Source organism: Capsicum annuum, chromosome 1, assembly GCF_002878395.1.
Source record: "Capsicum annuum cultivar UCD-10X-F1 chromosome 1, UCD10Xv1.1, whole genome shotgun sequence".
Taxonomy (NCBI): domain Eukaryota; kingdom Viridiplantae; phylum Streptophyta; class Magnoliopsida; order Solanales; family Solanaceae; genus Capsicum; species Capsicum annuum.
In genome coordinates this window covers 145,900,297-145,926,780 of record NC_061111.1, presented here as the reverse complement: position 1 = coordinate 145,926,780, position 26,484 = coordinate 145,900,297, and the positions used below count along the sequence as shown (strand labels likewise).

General features: G+C 33.8%; 1 protein-coding gene and 1 pseudogene across 3 annotated transcripts; both read right to left on the bottom strand.

Annotated features, from left to right (window-relative positions):
• Positions 1–12,951: 12,951 nt before the first annotated feature.
• LOC107839016 (zinc finger A20 and AN1 domain-containing stress-associated protein 8) lies at positions 12,952–17,318 on the bottom strand. Of its 3 annotated transcripts, XM_047397339.1 has the most exons (5): positions 17,055–17,124; positions 16,392–16,446; positions 15,374–15,489; positions 14,759–14,825; positions 12,952–13,775 (listed from the first exon to the last, which is right to left on the bottom strand). In XM_047397339.1, exon 5 carries the CDS (start codon positions 13,762–13,764, stop codon positions 13,252–13,254), a length of 513 nt encoding a protein of 170 aa, XP_047253295.1. In that variant the 5' UTR covers positions 13,765–13,775; positions 14,759–14,825; positions 15,374–15,489; positions 16,392–16,446; positions 17,055–17,124; the 3' UTR covers positions 12,952–13,251. The 3 variants fall into 3 exon arrangements, with proteins under 3 accessions (XP_047253295.1, XP_016537841.1, XP_016537846.1); XM_016682355.2 differs by lacking the exons at positions 14,759–14,825; positions 15,374–15,489 and having other exon boundaries at positions 16,392–16,441; positions 17,055–17,318; XM_016682360.2 differs by lacking the exons at positions 14,759–14,825; positions 15,374–15,489 and having other exon boundaries at positions 17,055–17,132.
• Positions 17,319–19,044: 1,726 nt separating this feature from the next.
• On the bottom strand, positions 19,045–24,355 carry LOC107856286 (annotated as a pseudogene).
• Positions 24,356–26,484: the final 2,129 nt, after the last annotated feature.

Here is a 26,484-nt window from a genome sequence, read left to right as displayed (position 1 = left end):
TTTATAAGATTTGCAATCTGAGATTCCAAATTCAAATTGGAACATTCTGACTTGTTAGTCAGATAACACTCGTACGATGCTTTCAAGACTAACAATACTGTACAAGTCACGACAATCAAGTTATCCTCCCATTCTCTAAGGTTTTTAAAGTCTCTATGCATGAAAACCATAAGCCATGAAATCGTAGTAAGATGAAATCAGCGTGAATTGGAATAAGAAGCATCTTTATCAAAAAAATTTGTCAAACAATGCAAAAAAAATACATATAGCAATTGCCTTGAAACGGGAAAAGACATAAATCATTGAACACATAGCCTAAAACGGTAAACGGTACAACTCCAAAGTAGTTGCAGAATTTTGCAATACCGAAGATATTATGAAAAACTCTCCAACTATCACATATTTTTGTAATAATATGCGAGCAAAGATGAATACAATACCATTGAGAAATGTAACAAATCCAAATATAGAACAACCAGATATGACACGTGATTTTTTCATTTGCGTGTCTAAAGGACCAGCATGAACAATCGTAATAATACCCAAAATGATTAGAAATTTAGCAGCGAAGTTGTAAATGACAAGTTTGACTAGACGATTATAACGATTAGCAAGACGATCGAAAGGCACTGACAACAAAGAGAGACATATTTTTTATTTCTGACATAGTAGAGAAAATTTGGAAAAAATGCCAACTTAAACGGTTTATATTAATCACAGAAAGCACACAGTTGAAGGGAACAAAGAAAGCACACACTGAGCATCGTAATCTCTAATTAGTAATAACTAATTAAGAGAGGGATAAGAGGGAAAGTACACACTTGAATGGAAAGTGCACGATTGAGCGTCATAATATCTATTTCAGCGGTGTTGCTTCTTTGACGTATAAGGCACTTGGCTTGGCAGCTAAAGGTTGTCCTTTCAACTGAAAGGTCTCTGGTTCAATGTTGCAACGTTCTTTTTTTCATACATTTTACATTCCATTTATTTATTTGGACTGTTGTCCTAACTTATTTTCATTTTCTATACTTTAAATATTTTATATAGGGATGATACTCAGAAAAACACTTGAATTTTGCTTGGATTTACAGTTGAGCATATTAAACTTTGTGGGGGTCCTATTACCTCCTAGACCTTTTTAAAAGGAATTAATTTCCCTCCCCCTCCCCGAAATGCTATATCCAGTTTTGGCAGCTAGTGTAATACACGCGCCAATCTCGATTTTACACATGTATTTTTTATTTAAAATTAATTTTTATTTACTTTCTTCTCCATTCTTATTCTTTTCATCACTTTTCATCATTTTTTCACCATTTTTTCATCAAAATCTTGATTCTTAATTCTTGAAATTTGGGTTTTATTTAGTTCATATTATTTTTTTAAAAAAATCTTTTCTCAAATTTCAAATTCAAATCGAAAACTTTCTTCAATAAGTTTATTCAAATCGCAAACAAAGATCCCAAAATAACTGAGCTATCAAATGTCCATAAATCATAGGGACGAATTGGATAGCTCCACATCTCCTTCAGATCCTCCATTAATCTCAATATCAAGTTCTCCGCAAATTTCATTATGAATCTCATCCTTTCTCTTTTTCCTGATTTGAATTACAAATCTCAAATCAAACACTAACCATATGTATATAAGTTAAAATACAAATAGATATAATATCTAATAAATCACAATTCATACAATAATAACTCAATTTTGTTGAGGTAGTGTTGGCTGCCGGCGGCATTGCTGCCAACGACAATGGTGGGTTGGTTGGTGGTGAAAATGCTAAGTTAATTTTGCTATTTTGATGGAATTGAAGAAGACCCATTTGATGTGTGTGTGTGTTGCAATTGGGTCAAATTGATATAATTGAATTAGGTGTGTTGAAATGATCTATTTGGAGTGTGTGTGTGGTGAAATTGTGTTCAGTTCAATTCCGATTCAACAACAAAGCACCAATGGAACATCATTGAAGAGAAGAAAGAAGGAAAAAAGAAGAGAGAAGAGCAAGAATGAAAAAAAATATATAATTTTTTAAAAGTCAAAAAATTGAGGGGCTATGTAACCTAAAAAAAAAAAATTTTAATGATTTTTTAATACTCTCACGCGCCTGATACGCGTGAATTACACACACTTGTCCAAGTGGGTAGATATATGCCATTAAAATACAAAAAAAAAGTCTGGGGGATAATAGGACTCCCGTAAAGTTCAGTATGCTCAACTGCAAATTTAGGCAAAGTTCAAATATTTTTCTAACTATTATCCCTTTTATATATTAAAAATGAAGTCAAAAATTACTCTAAATCACAATATTTAATAATTTAAAAAATGCATTAAAAATTTCGAGTTAAAAGTATATTGATTGACTCTTAACATTCTATTTGAGTTATAATATTTAATAATAATTAATTTACTTGGACTGCTATCCTAACTTCTTTTTTATTTTCTATATTCTAAATAATTTATATATTGAAAATAATGTAAAAATTATTCTAAATCATAATATTCAATAATTTAAAAATGCACTGAAAATTACAGTTAAGAAATTGATTGACTCTAAATATTTTATTTGAGTCATATAAATTAATGTGAAAAAAGTAATATATTTTCTATATTCTAAGTTATGCGGCACAATTCAACTTTCTATATTCAAAAATGCCCCCACCCCTTTTTCTTTCTTCTTCAGGCTATCCCTACCTTACCCCCACCCCCTACTCGCCGCTCCACTCTTTCTTTCTCCTCCTTCGTTAAACCCATCCAACCACCACCCCTCACCCCTGAAAACACAAAAAGTACCCCCCTCTCCCCTCTATTTTTTTCTTCTTCAAACCACGTCTCCCCGTGCCTCGCTCTTCTTTCTCCTACTTTGTCGAACTCATTCACCCTCAACCCCCACCACTTACTTCTGCAAGCACTGCCCCCTCCTTCCCCTCTTTTCTGGTGAAATTAATCACAATGGTCATAGACGCATAACCTTGCAAAACTATCTAAATTTGATGACAATGCTGGAGCTGCTAATATTTTTTTTCATTATTTTTCTGAATTTTTAAACCATCAATTACTATAATCATCATTTGATTATTTTCATTAATGTCCTTCACTGGTTCATGAATTATTGATTCCTCAATTTCATCTTCTTTGTATTTCTTGTATTTTTTTTTATAATACAGTGTATAGCCCCACCACTATCACCATTGCATCAAGGCTTCTGTAAAAAAAAATAGTCCATAAATAGAAGAAAAAGAAAAGTTAATTTCTCATATCATTACACGACTAATAGTTATTATCTCAAAAAAATATTTTTTTATGAGAAAAGTCATCAAAACATATTTTACCATTTTTTCATAGCCTTGAAAAAAAATTTCGATTTGAAAAATTGAATTCGTTATAAATTTCTTCTTCTTCTTCTTAATAATGAATTTCAAAAAGTCGTGTTAAAATTCACAACTTTTTCATATGCATTTTTTTCTTTTTTGAAGAAATTGATGAAGTGTAATAGAAGTGGAGGTAGAGGATTAGAAGAAGGAGAAAGGGGATTGGGGTGTGTCACGACCCCAGGTTACCCCCTAGTCGTGATAATGGTGCTTACGATCACAAGTGACTACAAGCTAACACTACCTGCTGTGAGCACTAAGTAAACTGATAATAAACAACATATGCAGAAAATAATGCCATAAGGTTTCAAATACTGAAACACAATTAAATCATAGATCTGAAACGTATGAAGACATACTGAAAAGTTTGGTAAAATAATTGATAAACCGACTAACTATCTGAATGTTTGAAAAGCCTCTAACTGACTAACTATGGAGTTGATGAGATAAACTCCCAACTAACTGCGAGTAAATGGAAATATTGAACTACTGAGATAAACTGAAATGAAACAATCCTGTCCTCGATAGATGAGGACTTACCACGACTACTACTGCTGATAAGCTGAACTATCTAAGCGTAGTTAGGAAACTGTGCATCCGAACCTATCATACAAGACATCTTAGCTCGAAGAAAAGTATGTGGTTAGTACTTTGAATGTACTGGTATATGAGACAAGGTTAGGTTGTAATACAAGGGTTAATTGTGCGTGAAATAATGACTAGATGAATAGCATGAGATAACTGAGTATGCATGCATAAAAACTGAAATACTGAGAATGCAAGACCAAGCATATAATATTTCTAAAATAGTTCTGTAAACTGAATTACTGAAATCTGATAATTGAATAACTGAGAATCTGTATGCTTTGGTCAAGCAGAATTGAACATAAACTATACTGAATACTGTACTGAGACTGTAGGAGTTAGCTATAACCGACATGCCCCAAATCTATTGTTGGGTCTAACCTGTAACCCTAGTTGGAAGGGTGTTTGTACCATGCCACGGGCACTAACGCTGGCTGTGTGGATCCACTAATCTAATATCCCGAAGGACTTGGGTGTTATGTCTAACTGATGGGGGACCCCTCAAAATCTACGATGGCGCCGTAGGTCTAGAACTTAAGAACTGCTACTAACATCTCATGCCTAATTGATGGGAGGAACAAGTGTCTCATGCTTAAATGACGGGGGAGACAAGTACCTCATGTCTAACTGACGGGGGAGACACCATCCCTACATTCATTCGGTACTTAGTTTTACTCCCAAATAAAAAACACTGATTACTGGACTGAACTAAGCTTAACTGAATAAACAACTAATCATAATAACTGATTGAATGATAATGCTTCTGATTTATCTGAAATCATTCTGAAGATACTGAAATTATGTAAACAACTAAGTATCGGGTGTTCATAACCCTCCAGCACTGAATGAAAATAACAATATGGACACATAAAAACTTTGAAACCATAGTAGGAAATCATTGTTCAAAATTCAACACTTAGGCATTTCATCAAACACATGAGAGTCATGAACTTAAGCCTGGGAATGGGTAAATCATGTGATAATAACATAATTATAATACTAAAATCATGAGTTAGGAATTTAGCATTAAAATTTCATCATTTAAACGTGTAAAGGCTCATTCTATCAGAACACTTGTAAATACAATACATATATCAAAATTCATAAGAGCTTCATGGAGATAATTCATCATAAACATGTAAAATTCATCATTTAAAACATAAAAATGGATTCTTGGACTCCATGGGTGAAAAGGTCCCATGGATGAACATCACACATACCTTAAACCTTTAAGCTTGAAAGAAGAATACCAATCTTGAAGCTTTCTTGAAAGTTTTTGGATTGAAAAACTTCAATTTTTAATTTCTTGGAGAAAAGGTGATTGGATTTGATGTTCTTGGAAGATGATTAGGGTTATCAAGCCTCTTCTGGCCCAAATAATAGGTCCAACACAAGCTAGCTTCCTAACAGACAGACGTGTTGCGGAAAACGCAATAATAGTGCAAGAAATTCTGCGATACTTCAAGTTTACAAAAACTAAACCCTCATGTTCTTATCAAAATAGTCTTAGAAAAGGCTTTTGACCAACTAGAGTGGTCCTTTATACAAGAAACTCTCATATACTTTTGTTTCCCTTCGGAGCTAATCAACTTGATCATGTCATGCATCACCTCCTCTGCCATTTCTATTCTACTAAATGAGAATGCCTTACCAGTTTTCTACCCAATACGGGGTATCCGCCAAGGAGGCCCTTTATCGCCCAACATCTTTATCTTGTGCATGGAAAGGTTATCAAGAGTTATAGACAATTAGGTAAGATTGGGCTTGTGGATGCCTACTAAAATTTCACCAAAAGGCCCCCCAATATCCCACATCTTTTTCGCAAACGACATTATCCTATGTTGCAAAATCAAAGATCACTCATATCAAAATATAGTGCAAGCCCTTAAAAGTTTTAGTGTGTCATCAGGGGAAAATATTAATAATGCCAAATTTAAACTTTTCTTCTCAACAAACACTTCCACTAACATCAAATACTAGGTTTGCTCTTCACTTGGAATTTTTTAGGGAGACAAGTTTGGAAGGTACTTAGGGTTTCCAATCACTAACTCCAAGCCCACTCTATGGGACTTTCAATTCTTATTAGACAATTTCAAGCGACGCCTTGTGGGATGGAAAAGCGAATTCCGTACTCCTTCAGGTCGCATAACTTTATTGATTCGGTCCTTAACTCGCTTTCAAATAATGTAATATAGATCAATAGATTACCTTCTTAGCTCATTAAGAGAATGGGCAAGTGTGAAAAAGATTTCCTTTGGGGTACTACAGAATCCCGTAAGAAAATTAATTTAGTTAAATGGGCCAATATCACAAAACCCAAAAAGGATGGGAGTTGGGCATCCGGAAGTTAACTTCTAAAAACTATGCCCTACTGGCCTCGACAACATGGAGACTTTTCCATGCCCGGAATTTAATTTGGGCAGATATTTTGAGGAACAAGTACCTTAGACTCTCCCCGAACTCCATTTCCACCTCCACAATCTGGAAAAAACTCATGTTGGGATGGAAATACTATCAAAAAGGGATTGTTTGACAACCGGCAAATGGGAGGTGCATTAACTTCTGGAACCAACCATGGATTAAGCCTGGTACCACCCTTAGGTCCATGATTCAAGGTCTTTTAACGCGTTCGGAGGAGCTGAAGCATATCTTAGACTATAGAGCCAATGGTTCTTGGAACCTGGCAAGCATTCCATTCGCTCTTCCAAGTTGTAGTCAACCAAATAATGGCAATACACTTTCCTATGTACCCAAGTACTTTTGACCGCATCAAGTGGGGTCTCACACCTACGTGTAAATTTGCAGTCCGATCCTGCTACAATCAAATTAATCTTTCAAAAAATCTGTCCCCCGCCATAAATGACTTTAATTGGATTTGGAAACTTCAATTATTCCCAAAATCAAATACTTTATCTGGCTTTTAAGGTTAAATAAGCTACCAACGGCCTCGTTCTTACATCATATCTCCTGTATACAATCGGCCACTTGCAAACTTTGTAGCCACGGAGTTCCCGAAACCATACCCCACCTGCTTTCTTCCTGTCCAGGGCTTCACTAATTCTGGAAAAACATTACCATACGAACAGGTGCAAGGACCTCCAATTGTCTACCACCTTCTCATTCCAACTTGGCACTCATATCTTGGATTTGGGATAACTTCCATCGGTGTACTACCACGCCTCCAAATTTACTGTTGAAAGTCTTACTCACGTTCAGTTTGTGGGTTATTTGGACTCACCTAATAAATGTTTATTCAAAGGTCAAACAGGAGCTCTGTCTTCAAACATTGCCATAAACGCAACAATTGAGTACTACTACCTTGCTGCAAAACTTAGAAACGATACCATTCCCGTTATTCTATATGTCAAATGGAACCCCCCAAAAAATAACTTTTTAATGCTTAATACTGATGCTACTTTGGCCTTCAAACCTAACTTTGGGGAACTGGGAGGTGTGTTCCGTAATTACAAGGGTGATTGGGTAATGGGTTTTATTGCGTGTATGCCTGCGCAGGATATTTTTCAACTTGAAACTTTAGCCCTTGTGGCAGGTTTACAACTTGCTATGGAGAACAATTTTACGCCGTTAGAAATTAATGTGAATGCAAAACAACTCAGTCATATGTTGTCGGACATTGACATAGCAACTTCCACTAACATTTCTACTCTTTTGTTAAATTGCAGGTACCTGCTCCTATAGCTGGGTAGTCCGGTGGTTACTTATATTTACAGAGAGAAGAACAGGCTTGTTGATGGCCTGGCAAAGAAAGTCGTCTCTACTGTTTTACCATCCACCTTATCTAACAGTACAGTTCTCACGGATAATGCTACTACTTTTTGGATGACTCCGCAGAACTTGTTGATTTTTTGTGAAGCTGATAAGAGAGGAGACTATGCAACTAGGAGGGTTAACTCTCTCGGAGTTTTGCCACCTTGTACTTATGTAAATACTCCTACTAGTTGGGTTTAGACTCTTCTGGATGATCTGTAAATATTGCATGTGGTGCAAATACTACGGTGGCTACGCTACCAAATGGCTCTCTGTAATTCTTTTTGTTATGATACTAATACATCATGTGCCACGTAGTGCGCCATTATAATTTTTTAGTGCTCGACTCCTAGACGACCTGGCTAATCAAGGTGTAATACAAGATACTAGGGATGGCAAATGAATGGATTAAGTTTGGGTTGATTGAAAATGAATTAGATAAAAATTAAGGTATTTATATCCACGTATTTTAATACGCATAAAGAATTTGTATTGCATAAAATATGAATTGGTCAGTTATAAATTTTATGAAAATTTTAAAATCGAAAAAGGGTCAAAAATACCCCTGAACTGTTCGAAATGAATCAAAAATATCATTCATTTATTTTTTTGGCTCAAAAATACCCTTCTGTTTGTTTTTTTGGCTCAAAAATACCACTCTGTTAATTTTTTGACTCAAAAATACCCCTCCATTAATTTTTTGGCTCAAAAATACCCTTCTCTCTAACGGAATGTCATCAAACACACCACGTAGATAAAAAAAAAGTCACTTAATCAGTTCACGTCAGCATACACATGAAAAATCACTCCATTTAATCCGCCTAACAATCAACCCATTTTAGTCTATTTAAAAATTCAATCCGATCCATATTCAAAAAAACTAAACCAAGAGGCAAAATTCAATTCTTCAATTTTTTTCCTCATATCATCCCTTTCACCGCCTTGTATTTTATTATTTTACATTTTTAAAGTTTTACGAGGCTCACTCGAGCAATTCTTGACCTTATTAACTTGTGGTTGTCCTACATTGCCACTAAACTTTCACTCTCCCAATTTCAATTTCGTCTCTGAATTACCATTCCTCTCACTATAATCAGATTCCTCCTTAGACAAATTCAGATAAGATGTCCAGTAGCAATATAAAATGAGCTCTTGAAAATCGGGTCAACTATTTGAGGATCCAATTCTTTAGGATCGACCCGATTAAAATTTGATTCTTTCAGACAATAATTTAAGGACCTAATTGTTTCCTCATATTTCGCCTTGATCAATCCAAAATATTTCAACCCATCACATGGAAAATAAGCATTCAAATTTTACAATCTTTTTTCTCTTGGGCCGATTTTTTTTTAATATGAGTGGGGTTGGGTCTTTTAAATAAAAATAAAAATGGATTGATGGTTAGATAGATTAAATGAAGTGATTTTTTATTTGTTTAAGTTGACATGGATTGATCAAATGACTTTTTTTATTCACGTGGCGTATTTGGTAGCATTCCGTTAGAGAGAAGGGTACTTTTGAGCAAAAAAATTAATGGAGTGGTATTTTTGAGCCAAAAAATCAAACATAAAAGTATTTTTTTAGCCAAAAAATAAATAAAGGATATTTTTAATCTATTTTAAATAGTTCAAAGGTATTTTTGACCCTTTTCTGTTTTAAAATGGATAAATATGATTCAAAACTGGCACACTTCACTGCCTGCTAGATTCATACGTGGCAAGTTGTGAACTAGGATGTATGTTGTTTCCTTTTGCAAGTTCACATCTGATATTCTCCCAAAGTGGCCCCCACACTGCAACTATTTTGTGGGACCAGTCAAGCTTTTGGGGCCACATTTCCTTTTTAAAATTTGCTGAGGAGGACTAGGTCCCCCACCTTAGTCTTTCTGTTACTTGTTTTTTCCTCTTTTCTTTTCCTCTTTTTTCTTTTTTAATCCTTTTCGAAATATACAGTTCCCTTCATTTTTTTATATGTTTTTCTTTTAATTCAAAAAATATAAATTTTAATTAATATTTTAAAATATATTTTTCAATAAAATTAAAATAATTATTAGTTATAATAATTTTTAAATACAAGTATTATTATTTTAAAAAATTAAATTAATTTAATTTAATTTAACTTTAAAAATTAATCAAATCGACTCATAAAAATAAAAAAACATATATAAAAAAAATGGAGAGAGTATTCAATTTGAGGCATAGAAAAAATGTTCTGGAAATAAAGCAATCATGTAATACTTGAATTTCTTTATCCTTTGGACATAAAGTGTTTCAAGATTTGCATCTATCCCCAATGAGATATAACAACGCATGCTATATGCGTATCCTCCTGCACATTTTTACCTTTTTTTGTAAAATGTATTTTTCATAATTTTTGATAGGTTGTAATACAAAATTTTGATATTATAATTATCATTTTGATGGAATTAGTATTTGGGATTTTTATGTTTTATGTTTTATTTCAAATTTAAAATGAGTCAGATTAACATTTGAATCACATTAATAGTTCATTAATATAAAACCTTTACCTTTATTGCATCCATAACAATAATAATACTAATATTAATCACACGACAAAATTTTGCACAAGGAATCAAGATGTGATCAGTCGTATAATAAAGAACAATCATCGTCTTAACTAATTATACAAAGCTTGGTTAGTCTTATATTTACTTGCACTTGGTGCACCTACGAAATTAATATATGTATGTCATGTCATATAAAAAAAACAATAATTAACCAAGTAAGATATATCTTTTAGTTTACTATTACACTATAACAAAATTTACATGATTTGATGAATAGATACACTAAAACCAATAGTATATTAATAAATACACTAACAAAATTTACTGATCGGTAATCTCGATTTGAGTCTCGAATCGATCTGGGTCCAGGTAGGTCACGTTAGGTGTGGATTGAGGATGGAAGATGGTGAGAGTGAAAGAACATTTAGAAAAATAAGCTCTACAGAGTTATGATGAGATCGATTTTATTGTATGGGGCGTGTTGGTCAGTTTATAACTTTTATGTTCAGAAAATACAAGTTGCAGAAATGAGGATGTGTGGTATACTAGGAGCGATAAAATAAGGGATGAGGGTATCCGAGGAAAGATGAAAGTGGCCTCCATGGTGGATAAAATGTGGGACGCAAGGCTAAGATGATTTAGAGATACAACAACAACAAACCCAGTGTATTCCTACATAGTGAGGTCTGGGGAGGGTAAGATGTACGCAATCCATACCTCTACCTCTAGAGATGTGAAGAGGAAATATCGCAGATCCCCAATTAGAAGGTGCGGGGTTGAATATAATGAAAATAATGAGAGGTAGTGGCAGACTGAAAAAGTATAAGGAATGATTAGAAAAAACACGACACAACTTCAACTTACCAAGATATGACCTTAAGATAAAAATGTGAGGAGATCACGAACACGAGTAGAAGGTTAGTACTGGAGTATTGCCTTGCTTTTCAATGGTTTTTAGGCTTTATAATGTCTATCACACTATAGTATCTTATTTTTTATATCTATCATCATTTGTAATATATGACTTTACTATGATTCCACAATTTTATTGTTGTTGCTGTTTCACCATACTATGTTTTCTTCATAATCGTTTTCTCTTTTCATACCTATTTTTATTTGTTGTATTCGAACCGAGAATCCTCAAAAAATAGCTTCTTTACCTCCATTGAACAGAGGTGCGCACACTAGATGTGTTATTGTTGTTGTTAGTAGAAAAGTCATATTCCTTAAATTGAAAAAGTATATACTATCTATTTGAAAATATTTTTTCAAATTATTTTAGGTCAACCAAACATTAAAAAAGTAACATCACCTAAATTATATGTGTTCTTCACAGCCTAAGAGAACAAGAAGCCGCAAATCAAGGAGAAGGTCGAGGAGAGCCAACACAATTGTTGCAAAACAGGTTGGCTGCTCTAATCATTTACATCACCCTTCTCTTTCACAAGATTAGTATTTATCAAGAGTTGTCCCCAAACAAAGTATAACCAAAAAAAAAAAAAAAAAGGGAACCTCAATACTGTTACCAAGATTTGGGGATATAGTATTCCAAAGTAAACATGCCTTCAGAAAAAAGTGGGCAATCGCCATGGACCACGCACCCAGATCTTTCAAAGGGGTAAATAATGACATAACTCATGTACTCATGTTCATCTTAAAAGAATAAGAGATAAATTCAATCCTCCTTTTATGTCAAAAGACTTGACAAAATTCTATAACCTTCAGTAAAACACTTAAATAAGATAAATGGGTAAAAAGTACACCCCAAAAAAATATTGGACTAATTGAAAAAGTAAGTAAAAACTATTGCTGGAGTACTGGAGGAGGAAAATCAGGAATACTTTTGTAATAGCATACAGTAGAGGGCTACAAGAATGGCCATAGCATGAATTCAAGTGCCAGGAAAATTATGGGAAAGATAACTACATTTGCGTTGGCATGTACAACATTTCACATGCAGCATCCCCCACTGACTTTCATACTATTGTGTGCTTTCCCAAAGCATAGAAAGACATGGCTGTCTTGGCTGTTGGCAACCTCGTGACAATATTATTATCAATCAAACGAGAAGACAAAGGGAAACAAGCAATTACTGGCTACGAGACTGTCGAAACATGTGAACGGTACAAGCTGGAAGCCGCCTGATATAAACAAATCCAGCAAGAATTCCAATTTCTATATACAGACATCGAAAGTTCCTATACCAATTAGCTCACCTAAAAGAAAACTACATGGAACTGCCCCATCCTAATCCGGGGCTGCAGAAAACTACATGGAACTGCCCCATCCTAATCCGGGGCTGCCTCTCAAGGATCTTCAATCCTCACCTTCGCATCTACTCTCACTTGGAATCAATAAAAAGGACAGCTCGAATGCGCTAAAGCTGCCGTTATGCACATGGTCCAAATAAGTACCGGACTACAAGAGTTTAACTTGAGTCGTCTTACCCTGCATTGTGGCAAGAGACGATTTCCACGGCTTGAGCTCAAGAACTCCTGATCATATAACTTCTTTACCACTTATGCCAAGTCGCACCCATTCAATAGCCTGAAAAAGATACAGGTTACTTGCAACAACAAATTAATACACACTCATAGCATAAGATCTCTTTCACACTCCATATACAAGATAAAATCCATTTAGCAAAATGAGATAACTCATCTCGCAAAATGAACGAACTTATTTTAGAGTTGAAGAATAGGATTTAATAGCAAGAAACATTGCTTTTATACTTGAGGAACACCAACTTTTAAGTTACTAAAATTGGAATTACTACATGAAAAACGAAAAAGAATGTCCATCACAAGCACAAAACAAGCACTAAAGATGGAAACCACAACATTCCATACTCTCAATACCAACATTACTACCCCTCAAGTTGCAAAAGATGCCTTATGCTTCTTTCTCAGACCCCCTCGTAGTCCTAGGGCACCTAACAACCGTTGTCACCAGAAGATAGAAGACGACTTCAATAATACTACAGCTCATAACTCGAACATTCCATCATATTTTGTCAAGCTTTTCAGCCTTAACAACTGGGTTGGCTTTTGCAATAGCATCTTGACCAGCCTTGCGATAATCATATGGACACTCATGCTTGTCCGAGTAACGATGGGCTGAGCAGAAAAGATTCCCACATCGGCAATTGAAGCCGGTCAAACCAACTCGTTTCCTGCAGGTGCTGCACCTTTTTGGTCCCTGCTTAGCCTTCTCAACTTCTTTGCTCTCGGGTGGACATGCAACTTGTGTGGGTACAACCAGGGACTCTGCAGGACCTTTCTGCACGGTTGCAGCAACATCAATGGCTTTCACACTAGTGCTTGAACTTCCATTCACAAAGCTTTCAATAGATGAAGCGGCAAAGTTAGCTTGTTCTTGCTTAAACATCATATCCTTGTAGCACTTTGAGCACAAGTTCATTGTAGCTGCAGTTCCAAAAAACCCACAATTGTTGACACAAAGGACAGGAGCTTGAGGAGCTTGAGGAGCTTGGCAGCCTGTATCATTTTGCTCCATATTGAATTTTCCTGCAACAAATGGACTACGTTAACTAGCCATTGTAGCAACAGCCGGATATGATTCTCCCCAATCATTTTACCCCGCTATTGATCAGTATGTGCTCTCATAGAAAATAAGCTGATTGGATTTAGCCAATATTCAGCTAAAGGCCATTGGCAAATATTGACCGAGCCACTAGCATCAGAATTGTCTAGAATAGCAGGTTATACTGGAAAGAACAAACTCTCGATTTCCTTGAGAGGCAATTGCCACAATTTACTATTGCAATTCATCCACTGATACATGATTATAGACTGCATTCACAAAACAACAACATACCCAGTATGGGACTACAGGAGGCGTCAAGGCAGGGTAGAGTGTACACGAACCTTACCCATACCTTGTGGAGGAGAGCATTCACAAAATGTATAAAATGAATTAATTAAATCAGTTTCCGTATTCCTAGGCATCATAGGGGGGAGGCAAGCTGCAAAAAAGACCTCGAAAAAATGGAAACTGGAAACTCAAGATGCCACACTGAGCAAGCTATTCCATATTGGTTAATCCTGACGGTATGAAAACCAACACATAGCTACCTGCCAGTTAAGCATCATAACCAATATACCTAATAACTTCATTATCCATGGATTGACGCTAGATTTTGTCAACCAACTGAATCATGACTTTTCAAAGACTGCCACCAACACTAACACAACCATAATCCCATCCAGAAAGAATTCACTAACTTTGGCATAAAATTCTAGTATTCTACCACAGCTAAATCCACCTAGACAGCAGATCAACTTTTGGAAGCCAAAAAATAGAGAAGCAGAGGGGTCCAAGATAAAATCTTCAAAGAGGTCAAACAGACGAGTGATCAAGCCAAGTACTTGTAAGAGTCGTGTAAGATATGCATGGTCAGAATGCAGAAGGTTGAAGTGAATTTCGCATGACAGGAAGCATCAAAAGGAAGTTGGAACTAAGGAGATCGACAAAGTAAATAATGACTCACAGCTGAAGGCAGTGCCGCCACCCTGGAAAATGCTGGAAACAGACAGATGTTTTTACGAGGTAGTGAACTGAAAAACAATCAAACTTAACAGGAAGCATCAAAAGAAAGTAGGAACTAAGGAGAACGACAAAGTAAATAATGACTGAGAGCTGAAGGCAGTGCCACCCTGGAAAATGCTAAAAATAGATGGATGTGTTTAGGAGGTAGTAATTGAAAAGCAATCAAACTAAGCTCAGCTACAGAGCATCAGAGAGCTTTGGCAAAAAAAGAGACAACATATCTCCATTAGAACACACTAGAAAACAAGGGTTTCAACATAAACAAAGAGTAAGACGGAATACGTGCATTACAAGTTTAGTCATCTTCTAAAGAATATGATGATCAAGTGGAAATTATACAGCTCAAAGATATGTGATGTGAATAAGATGACAAAAATGGAAGAAGTATACGGGAATTCTATGGAATATGAAGTGTATCAAATAAATTGAAAGGCTAGCAAAAGAGCCTCTAAAACCAACAACAATAGATAGATGGGATGTTTGGCCTCTGAGACCCATGTCAGAATAGATGTTGCGTAATACAAATACATGATTGAACAAGATCAGAAATGTTCACCTCCTGCGCATGAGATGCAAGCACCACACAAAGGATAACATGAAAGAATATCCTCTCGAGATGGTTTGATCATACTATGCAGGATTCCTTATGCACACATACTCCAAAGCAAAATACTATGAGGTGCTACGAAGGAACACACAAACATAAGAACAAAGAGAAGAAAATTATATCAAAGAACCTACAGTTCCTCCGGATAAGCACAGACTTAACAGAAACTGGAACCCAATAGAGCAGAAAATGAATATTGGTGAGAACAACTTATTTGGAATTCAAGCATAATTAAGAGTCACAATTAGAGTGGGTGCCTGTCAAGAGTCTTTCTTATACACTTCCAATTCTGTACAAACTTGATTGTTTGTGTAGAGATAAAGATTAAACCAACTCTTAACGTAGCAAATCCATAATTTTACTTTAGAAAGAAAATTATTTTGGTATAAAAAAAAGTATCTTGCATAGATCATCACACATACAACAGAACCACTTTGGAATGGTGTAGTAGATTGATATGAACGAACCAAACTCAAAAATTAGGATACTATCGAAAGGGATCTCATCACTTATTAATTCGAAGATTGTAAAACTCAGACAATAAATCGAGTCTCATAACCGTCCATCAATTTTTCACAAATTGAAAATAAAATTTCGAAACTTTTATATGTTTACCTTCCCTAAACCTTATAATTGCTAGATAATTTAAGAATTTTAAGCTAAAGGATCTCTATTCATCTCAGCTCTTACAAATCAATAAAACATAACACATAGTAAGCGAACAAGCATATTATTTTCATTTGGTTGGCTAGAATTCAAATATATCGATTAATGTCAGTGTTTGTCACTGCTGAGCTCAAAACTGAACTGACCAATATTACAAAAGCTGGCTAAAAAGTCAGCACCACAGAAGCCCCAAGCACCTCAAATCAAAAAACTCACAATTAACCCCCACCCACACAGACACACACAAAGACCACCACCAAAATTCACTTTGAAACAAAATAAAAGTAAGTACCACGCTCACCTGTTCGCTGAAGACACAACACAATCCGACCTTTAGAAAATTTTCAGCTCCTGTCCTTTCAAAAAACCAACAAACAGACAGATTAAATCACACGAATATACACCACCTTAAGAATCACAAAAAATAACAACACCACAAACCCAAATAAGAAAAAACAACAGAAGATCAAAAATCTAAAAGGATATTCAAATTTTGCTTAATTAAACAAGCAAACGTGTTTAGTGTAACTAAACCCCTTCAAGAATTTCAAAGAAAAACAACACAAAACCAAAATTAAAAAAAACAGATCAAAAAGCTAAAACGGTATGCAAATTTTACATATAATTAAAAAAAACAAACATATTAAATCACACTAAACCTCTTCAATAATTTCAAAAAAATAACAACAAAAAAAAGATCAAAAAAGCCAAAAGGGTTTTTAAATTTGACAAAATTAAATAAACAAACGTATTAAATCACACTAAACAATATACTGCTTCTATTAAATCACACTAACACTATACCACTTCAATAATTTCAAAAAATAACAACACCAAAAAAAAAAAAAAAAAAAAACTCAAACAACAGATCAAAAAGGCCAAAACGGTATTCAAATTTAGCAAAACTAAACAACCCCAGTTATAAAAAGAAAACCAAAAACAATCAATGAGAAAAAAAACTAACCCTAGAAGCGAACAGGAGAAAGTCTCGGAGAAGCCAAAGAAGAAACTAGAGAAAGAGAAAAAGAAAATTATTATTAGTGTTATATAGACTGAAAAAGCAGAATTGTACTTTAAGGTTTGTACGACGTGTCGAATTTTTATTGGTTATAACAAAGATTTTGGTAGCAGATAACCAATTGAAAAATGGAGTGTATGTTAAGGCGGTGAGGGTGAGTACAGGTGATTGTAGCAGAAAAGTTTTACGTGTTCACGCATGTTGGGCTTTGGTTTAGTTTAGTGGACTATTTAGAAATAATTATAATTATGATTTGAAACGTGGCATGTTATGTGCTGTTGATCAGCCTCTAACCGACTTGTGTATAATCGAATTCAAATTATTAATGGGAATAAAAAAAAATTTACTATTGTGCTTTTATTGGTTCTTAGTCTGGAAATGGGTGGGGTTGATGAGGATATTTCAACCTGATCCATAATTATTTCATTAGTAAATAGGGAAAAGACATAAATAACATTTTGAATTAAATTATTAATATAAAAATAATTATTAAATTTTAATTTTATTTTTAATTATTTATTGACAGTTTTATCTTATATCTCATACAAATATGTATTTCATATAATAAAAATATAATTTTTATATGCATATACATAATACAAATTTTATGCAAATTACTGTCTTTCTACATCCATGTCAACATGATTTTAAGTTTGAATGGGTGAATTGGCAACTCCATTGGTGTAAGGGCTATGGATATATTAGGTGTAATTTTTTAACGGTAGGAGAGTATAATTGATCCATTTACCTCTACCTCTATGAGGTAGAAAAGTTATCTTCAATAGATAAAGCTCTAAACAAAAATAATCTTTATACCTTGGGATGAGAAACATTTGTTCAAGAACTACTGCACTTTTCAGAACATAAAAAAAAAAAAATCATCTATGCTTCTAATTCATAAAATTCATTGTATATACTTTACTTCAATGTGGCATGTAGGAGACAAAAGGAAGGCTTTCTACTTTCTCTTATTTCCTTTATTCTTGAAATTTACCTTAGTCATGTGCTGAATTTTTATGTATTTCAAGATCACCTGAATAGTCATAGTCTCTGTCGTATATTTGTGTTATACTGAGCCTCCAGTTATCTATCTTGTGCATGTATAATATCACCATTTTAATCTCATATACAAAATTTCATGGAGCTTCCCCTTCATCATTGCTAACTTTTATCAATCAAGCTTCAAGGGATATCTATACGACCCCACCCGCCTTTACAGCTGTCTGATGTTTACTTATTGCTTCTATAATTCCTTGAGTACAATAGCAACCACAACATAAAATATGTTCTTAGATTTCTAATCGTGCCTTTGATGTATCATACAACATCTAATCTCATTCCTCCCTTACACTTATAAGTGGCATAAAGTGATCATATAGCTAAGTGTTTATTGGAGCTTCCATGGGAAACTTCAGAAAAACTTGGCAGATAATTAATGCACTTTAAATAGTACTCCAGCAAAGGGGTCACTTGCTTATAACAAATGCATAGCCATGCTTTGTATATAGAACATGTTTTATCAATGTAGTTCTCCTTTCCACTATTAATAATTTTTCTATTCATGAGCTTAATTTATTCTGGATTTTATCAATTATCTCCTTCTAATGCATATGTCTCTTTTTTCCATAAAACGCTGGAACCTCAAAATAAGTGAAAGGAAAATCCTTTCTTAGGATAGTTGTCCCTGTCCATACCAGATCAACGATGACCTGTGTTGTCTGATCATGTAAGTTTGTGGCATTTTTGTTTTTGTTGATCTTTTGTCTACTAACTTATTCACATCCCATTAATATATTTATTACCAACTTTAATATGTTTATTACCAACTTCAATGATATAGTGTATCATCTGAATAAGCTAAATGATATATGTATGAATATATATACCGAAAGTTGTTTCTACGGCTTGAACTTGTGACCTCCTAATGAATTTTACATCATAATAGATTTCTAATAATTACTCTGCCCACACCAGAAAGCTCATGTACTGCAGTGGTCAAACCAGTAAGAGGTGAAATACTTCTTTTGAAATTTTCCTCATAATTCTGAGACACTCCAAAACATCCAATCATACCATCTTCGGCAAATTTTGAGTTCCCTTTAGTCAAGGCTTCAATTGCTTCAGGCAAACTTACTGTCAAAATTATCTTATATGACAAAGCACACTCCTTTAAAGGAACTCTCCATGCTTTCGGAGGACTCGAAATACGAAGCATCGAGATGATTTCGGATGCTTAATTCGCCTTTGCTTTGATGGCAACCACCACGATCAGCGCCAATGTTGTTATGTCACCGCTGGTGCTGTGCTTGTCGAACAACAAAGTTTTTACACAGAGGTTGTAGTTTGGTGTGTTCTTGTATGTAGTTTCTACTAGATTGTTGTTATTGTGGTTGCATCAGTAACATAACTAGATATATCATCACAGTCTTTACTTTGGAATTCAAAAAGGAGAAGCTCAGCTTACTTTTCTCTAGATGTTGTGAAAGCTTAGGTTACAAGTACACCTTTTATATTTTTCCTTCACTTTTACTTGTTCACTATACTAAAGTTAGATATGTAAATTTTTTTGATAATCGGAGTAAAACAAACTACAAATGTCTAACTTTTAGTTTGTACCAAATGTTAACTCACTATTGTTCACATTTTATCATTTTATTCCAGCTATCAGTTTGTGTCGTGTTGGTTGTTGTTCTTATATGTGATCAATCATCTTCACTTTGGTAAGTCTCACATTTCTTGGTGCTTTAATCTCTCTTTCATTTTTGCATAACTTTTGTCATGTTACACTCATTTTACCATATATATATTTGATTGATGCATAACTTTGTTGTACTTTGTTTTTAATCCTATTGTGTAAGTAAATACTTTCTTTGTAGGCATTTAAAGAAAAAACAAGGAAAACTAAATAACTAAAAGATTCTAAGGTCAAATGTCTACTATAAAAGCAAAAAAGACCGATACCCAAATAGAGACAAATCTTCGACGTCGTACTGCTTATGGAGAAATGCCATCTGAACAAAAAGCAGCACGTCTCGAACGACGAAGACTGCAGTATGCTGTCAAAAGGCAAACTACCTTAGAAAATTCTACTACTACGACTTCTAAGGAGTCATCTTCTTCTTTAGAGCCCTGCAGCATCGTTCTTCATCAGCATACTCTATACATGAGGGATAAACCTCTTGCTTCCAGAAATGGTTAGTTAAATCAAGTTTCACTTTCATTTTTCACTGACATTTTTACTCAACTCTTACAAATGTCAAATATTGCAGGACACACAATAACATAAATAGGTTGCTGGAATATTCACCAACTACCTTGTTCTCCTACTCTTCTAAAAAATGTTCCAAACTGTAAATTTTGTGCAGCCAAAAGATTTCAATATAAAACTCCAACTTTCTGTTGTAACAATGATTCTATAAAATTAGCTTCCCATCAACTACCTCCTGCATTAAGACATCTTTATTATGATGACTCTGACGAATCCAAATATTTTCGGACTTATATTAAAACATACAATAATATGTTTTCCTTTACTTCACTTGGCGTAAAGTCTAATAAAGAGTTAGCAAATACGACTAAAGGTATTTACACATTTAAAGTGCAAGGAAAAATATACCATTTCTTGCCTAGCCTCACTGCAAATATACCATTTCTTACCTAGCCTCACTGCTGCAGATAACAAAGGAAAAAATTTACAACTCTATTTTTATGATAATGAGAATGATAGAGTAAATAAAATGGCCTTCTCCGAAAAACTAGATAAATCTCTTATTGAAAACTTGATAGATATTTTACGAATTAATCCATACTCATAATTTATGAATCTTTAACACATATTCTAGATTTATCTAATTTTTACATCTCACTTAAATGTGATTCTACCTTGGATCAACGAACATATAACGTACCAATTGTATCACAAGTAGCAACTATATGGACTAGCGAAGAAGTAAGCAATCTTATTTCCACACCACGTATTTGTGTTCACACCCATACTAACGATAGCCAATTAGTTCATTATTACTATGGTTGTTACGACTCCTTACAATATCCTCTGTTATTTTCATATGGTGAAAATGGATGGCTTTGTGGCATACAAAAGATTTTACAATCAAATAATTCTTCAAGAAATCGTTCTTCTTGCAAACATGAACAACTTCCAAATGTCACAAACATGACTTCTATTAATGAATTCCTTAATATTGAAGAGGGAATTTTACAAAAAGAATGACAAAAAAAGAATATTATTTTCTGCCGTGAATATTATTGTTACAAACTTCAAATTAGAGATAATGAAGAAAATCATCCTTTACATTCTGGAAGATTATTCCAACAATATTCAGTAGATCAATATATAAAACTTGAAACATAAAGATTAGATTTCTTTTTATTCAATCAAGATTTATTTCGAACTGAAATATTAGTCAGGCTTATTGATCTACCAAGACTAGGAGAAAGAGAAGTTTCAAATATTGTCCGAAAAATATTCTTGCCTGCTAGCTTTACAAGGGGTCCACGAGATATGCGACGTAGATACATGAACGTCATTGCATTAGTACAATATTTTGGAAAATCAGATATCTTTTTAACAATGACATATAATCCTTCATGGCCTGAAATAGAACATCTGTTGATAACGACTAATGAAATACAACATAGACCTGATTTAACAAGTCGAGTATTTAAAGCAAAAGTAGAAGAATTAAAGTCAGATATTGTTAAAACAAAAATATTTGGAAAAGTTGTTGCTTATATGTACACTAAAGAATTTCAAAAAAGAGGTCTTCCACATGTTCATTTCCTTATTATACTTAAGAATGATTATAAGTTATTAACAGCAGAGGCTTATGACAAAATCGTTTGTGCTGAAATACCTGACGCTGACACAAATGAATATTTACACTCTTTGGTTGTTGAACATATGATGCATGGTTCTTGCGGAACTTTAAATCCTAACAATTCATGCATGAAAATAAACGGAACTTGTAAATTTAAATATCCTAAAATTACGTAAATGAAATATCAAAAAGAGAAAATTCATACCTTATTTATAGAAGACGAGACACTGGAAAATTTATAAAAGTTAGAACCCAATGTCTTGACAATTCATGGGTCGCACCATATAATCCATATCTATTGAGCAAATTTAACAGCCACATAAATTTTGAATTTTGTGCAGATATTAAAGTCGTTAAATATATCTACAAATATATTTGCAAAGGTCATGACAAAATAAATTTCAACCTCCAAAGTAATGAAGCTAATACAGAAATTGACAAAATAAAAGAATATTGTACAGGTAGATGGTTATCACCTCCAGAGGCTATGTGGCGTATGTTTGCCTTCCCTATTAGTGAAATGCATCCAAATGTGTATCAACTGCAGCTACATCTTGAAAACCAATAATTCATCTCTTTCAAAACGACTGCAAAATTAAGTTCAATTTTGAACAATTCAGGAAATAAAAGAACAATGCTAGCAGATTTTTTCACAATGAATCAAATAAATAAATACGCCATAGAACTTAATTTACTATACAAAGAATTCCCACAACACTTTGTCTGGTCAATCAGCGATAAAATATGGACACGCAGGAAACAAGATTATGATATTGGACATATTGTCAGTTGCCATCCAACCAAAAGAGAAAGATACTATCTATGGTTATTACTAATGGATATACAAAGTCCTAAATCATATAAAGAACTTAGAACTGTAAATGACATATGTTGCACGACATTTAGAGAATCTGCAGAAAAAAAGGATTGTTAACTTCCGATAATAACTTAATTGAATGCCTATCAGAAGCTACTACTTACCAAATGTCATATAGTTTACGATGCTTATTTGCCACACTATTAGTATATTGTAATCCTGCTAATCCAAAAGATTTATGAGAAAATTTTGAAAGACCCATGTCTGAAGATTTTACAGCTACAACAAATATATAAACAACTAACATTCATTATATGGTTATGAATCACATAAACACCATATTACATTCAATGGGACAAAACATAAATGAGTTCACACTCATATCAGAAAATTTTATACCTTCCACATTTTCTTACAGAATAACGCAAGAGTCTAAAGACGTTTATTTAGAAAGAAACATAGTTGTAACTGAAGAAGATTTACTGCTATATAAGACACTAAATAAAGAACGACATGCTGCTTACAATGTCATTCTTAATAAAATATTCTCAAATGAATCGGGAGCTTTCTATATTGATGGACCAGGAGGAACTGAAAAAACTTTTTTATACCGAGCTTTACTAGCTACTGTAAGATCCAAAGTACTTACTGCTTTAGCTACAACAACTTTTGGTTTTGCAGCTTCCGTTCTTCCAGGAGGACAAACTGGTCACTCACGCTTTAAACTTTCTATCAACATAAGCGAAAACTACAACAGTAAATACAAGTAAACAAAGTTCACTTGTTGCTTTAATTCAAGATACCAAGTTAATAGTATGGGATGAAGTATCAATGACAACAAAAAAACCTTGTAGAGACTTTTGATTTATTACTAAGAGATCTTATGAGTATAAATATACCTTTTGGTAGAAAAGTCATCATTTTTTGAGGTGATTTTAGATAAACGTTACCAGTTGTAAAAAGTGGAGTAAAAGAAAATTTCATTCGTGAATGTTTATTGAACTCAGATATCTGAAATTATCTACAAAGGTTTTGGCTGACAGAAAATATGCGTGCATGAGAAGATCCTACATTTTGTGAATATTTACTTAGAATTGGTAATGGAAAAGAACAAGTTAATCACCATAACAAAGTTGAGATTCCAGAATCCATTCTTATTCCTTTTACAAATGAGAAGTAATCATTAAACAATTTATTCAAAACTATTTATCCCAACTTAAACATGACCATGATTGATACATCTGATATAACATCACGTGTTATCTTAACAACTAAAAATAATTTTGTAAATGAAATTAACCAAATGTTCATAGATCAATTCCTAGGTACTGCTGTGACATTCGTTGGTATTGATGAAACTGTAGAGCCAAAATACCAAAGCGAGTATAAAGATTTCTACATACTTTGAATCCTACAGGATTACCTCCTTATAAGTTAGTTCTAAAGCAAAATTGTCCAGTTATATTACTATGCAATTTAAATCCTTCAGAAGGTTTATGTAATGGTACTCGGTTAATTTGTATTAATTTCAAAACTCATATTATAAGTGATAAAATTGCAAGTGGAGATTTCAAAGGCAAAAATATTTTCATTCCCCGCATACCTTTATTATCACCACAAAACGAAAAGGCACCAATTCAATTCTAGAGAACACAATTTCCCATTATATTATGTTTTGCTATGACTATAAACAAAGCTCAAGGTCAAGCACTAGATTTTGTTGAAATTTATTTATATGAACCTATATTTTCACATGGCCAACTTTATGTTGCTTTATCAAGAGCAAAAAACTCAAACTGTGTAAAAATGATAATACGACCAGCAACAGCAAACGATCCCGATGATAATTCTACTTACAATATAGTATATAGTGAAATCATTAACAAGGCATTCTCTTAAAAACACCTTTCACTGATTCCATCTAAATTTCCTACATTTTTAAGAAAACCTAATGGACGTCATGGTCCTACACCATGTGAACAAGCATTTTTCTATGGACTGCAATGATTTACGATTTCATATTTGGCAATGATGATTTTTTTCCAGTAACCTACTTCAACCTATCCTTATATTGAATCATCCAAGAAAGCTTAACAAAACTTATGTATATTGTACTTAATGCAATAAATGTATCCTTTCTCTCTAAATAATTTCTAAATTAAGCCATTTTATGTATTTCTTTCATCCATCATATACTCTGAAAAATAAGCTACAAAAATACTGCATACTTAACTGAATGGTATGATTAGCTAAGGGTCTTCAAAAATAACTTCCCTGCCTCCCCGACCAATAAGTCTCTACAATACTATGCACAAAATTGTAACCAAAATTATAGCAAACCGTATCAAACCTCTGCTCCCCAAAATAATAGGACCCACTCAAGCTAGCTTCCTCTGAATTATTGGTTGTGTTGCGCATCATCATATAAGGTGTTGTTGTTCATGTACGACAATAATGAGTTTTTTGATACATATTATGTACGAACTCCTTGTAAATAGTTTATATATGAAAATTCAATTGAATAAACTGCAACTCGGAGAAGAAAATCATTCAAAAGAACAAATTTGAGATATTGGAATATTGCTCGACTTCTTTCCCCTACATTTCCTTGTTAGTTGTTTGTCATTTTGCTTTATCTCTTCTCCAGACTGCTAAATTGTTGGTTGTGTTGCACATCATCATATAAGTTGTTGTTGTTGATGTATGACAATAATGAGTTTTTTTATATATATTATGTAGGAACTCCTTGTAAATAGTTTTTCGAGCATAGAGAACAGATATTCACAGCTGCAGTTATCTCTACCAGCCAACCAACCACTCAGATTGCTCTATTCTCGGTTAGCACGAATTCTAACTATACTATGTAATTAACCCAACCTATCATGTAATTGTATGCTACAAAATTAGTTGTGCATGTCTGCAAGGAGGACATAGCAAAGAATGTAATCATCTTAGGTTAGTAGCAGATATTTTCTTAGTTCCTTAATAATAAATAGAAGAATTTAACTCACATCATTCATTTCTTCTGATGCTTGACTACATTAAGATACTACTATATTAACATTTTTGATACAGTTCCTCAGTTTTTTTCTTCAAGTTGATACATTTATACTGAATTGAACCTTGATGCTTGAGCCAAGTTGTTCTTGCAGTAGTCTATATGCCTGCTTACTAGTTTATGTGATAAAATTGACAAATGCCAACATATGCATAACTATGTTTTGTGCTTTTTCTTGTTTTTATTTGTCCTAACAATTCATTGAACGAGACTTGTGCAGTGAGAAGAAGATAAGGAAATTAGTCATGAATATGGTGCAAAGAACGTCATACCCACCTTTTAAAGAGAATTTCTTTGGATGACTGAGATATCCCCGGTTAGTAGTGCTTCGTTTGAGACTTGGTAGATAAAGATCCCTCTTCTACCCTTCTCCACTTAAATACTGTAGGCAAAATGGCTTGAACCCACGACATGCGTCTAACCATACATCACAACCTGCACTCTTACCATTAGAAGCCCTGGGGATGTAAAGAATTCTTATTGATTTTGAGAATCAGAAACAACTGATTTATTTAGGAAAGTTGGTGCTAATACGTCATCAAATTTCTTTTTAGGTAACATATCTTAATCGTACATAACAAACTTACATGCAAGATGGAGCTATTTTTAGTTGAATGATACGTTATAGTGAAAGATTTAGCCCTCTTCATCTCTGTTTATGCT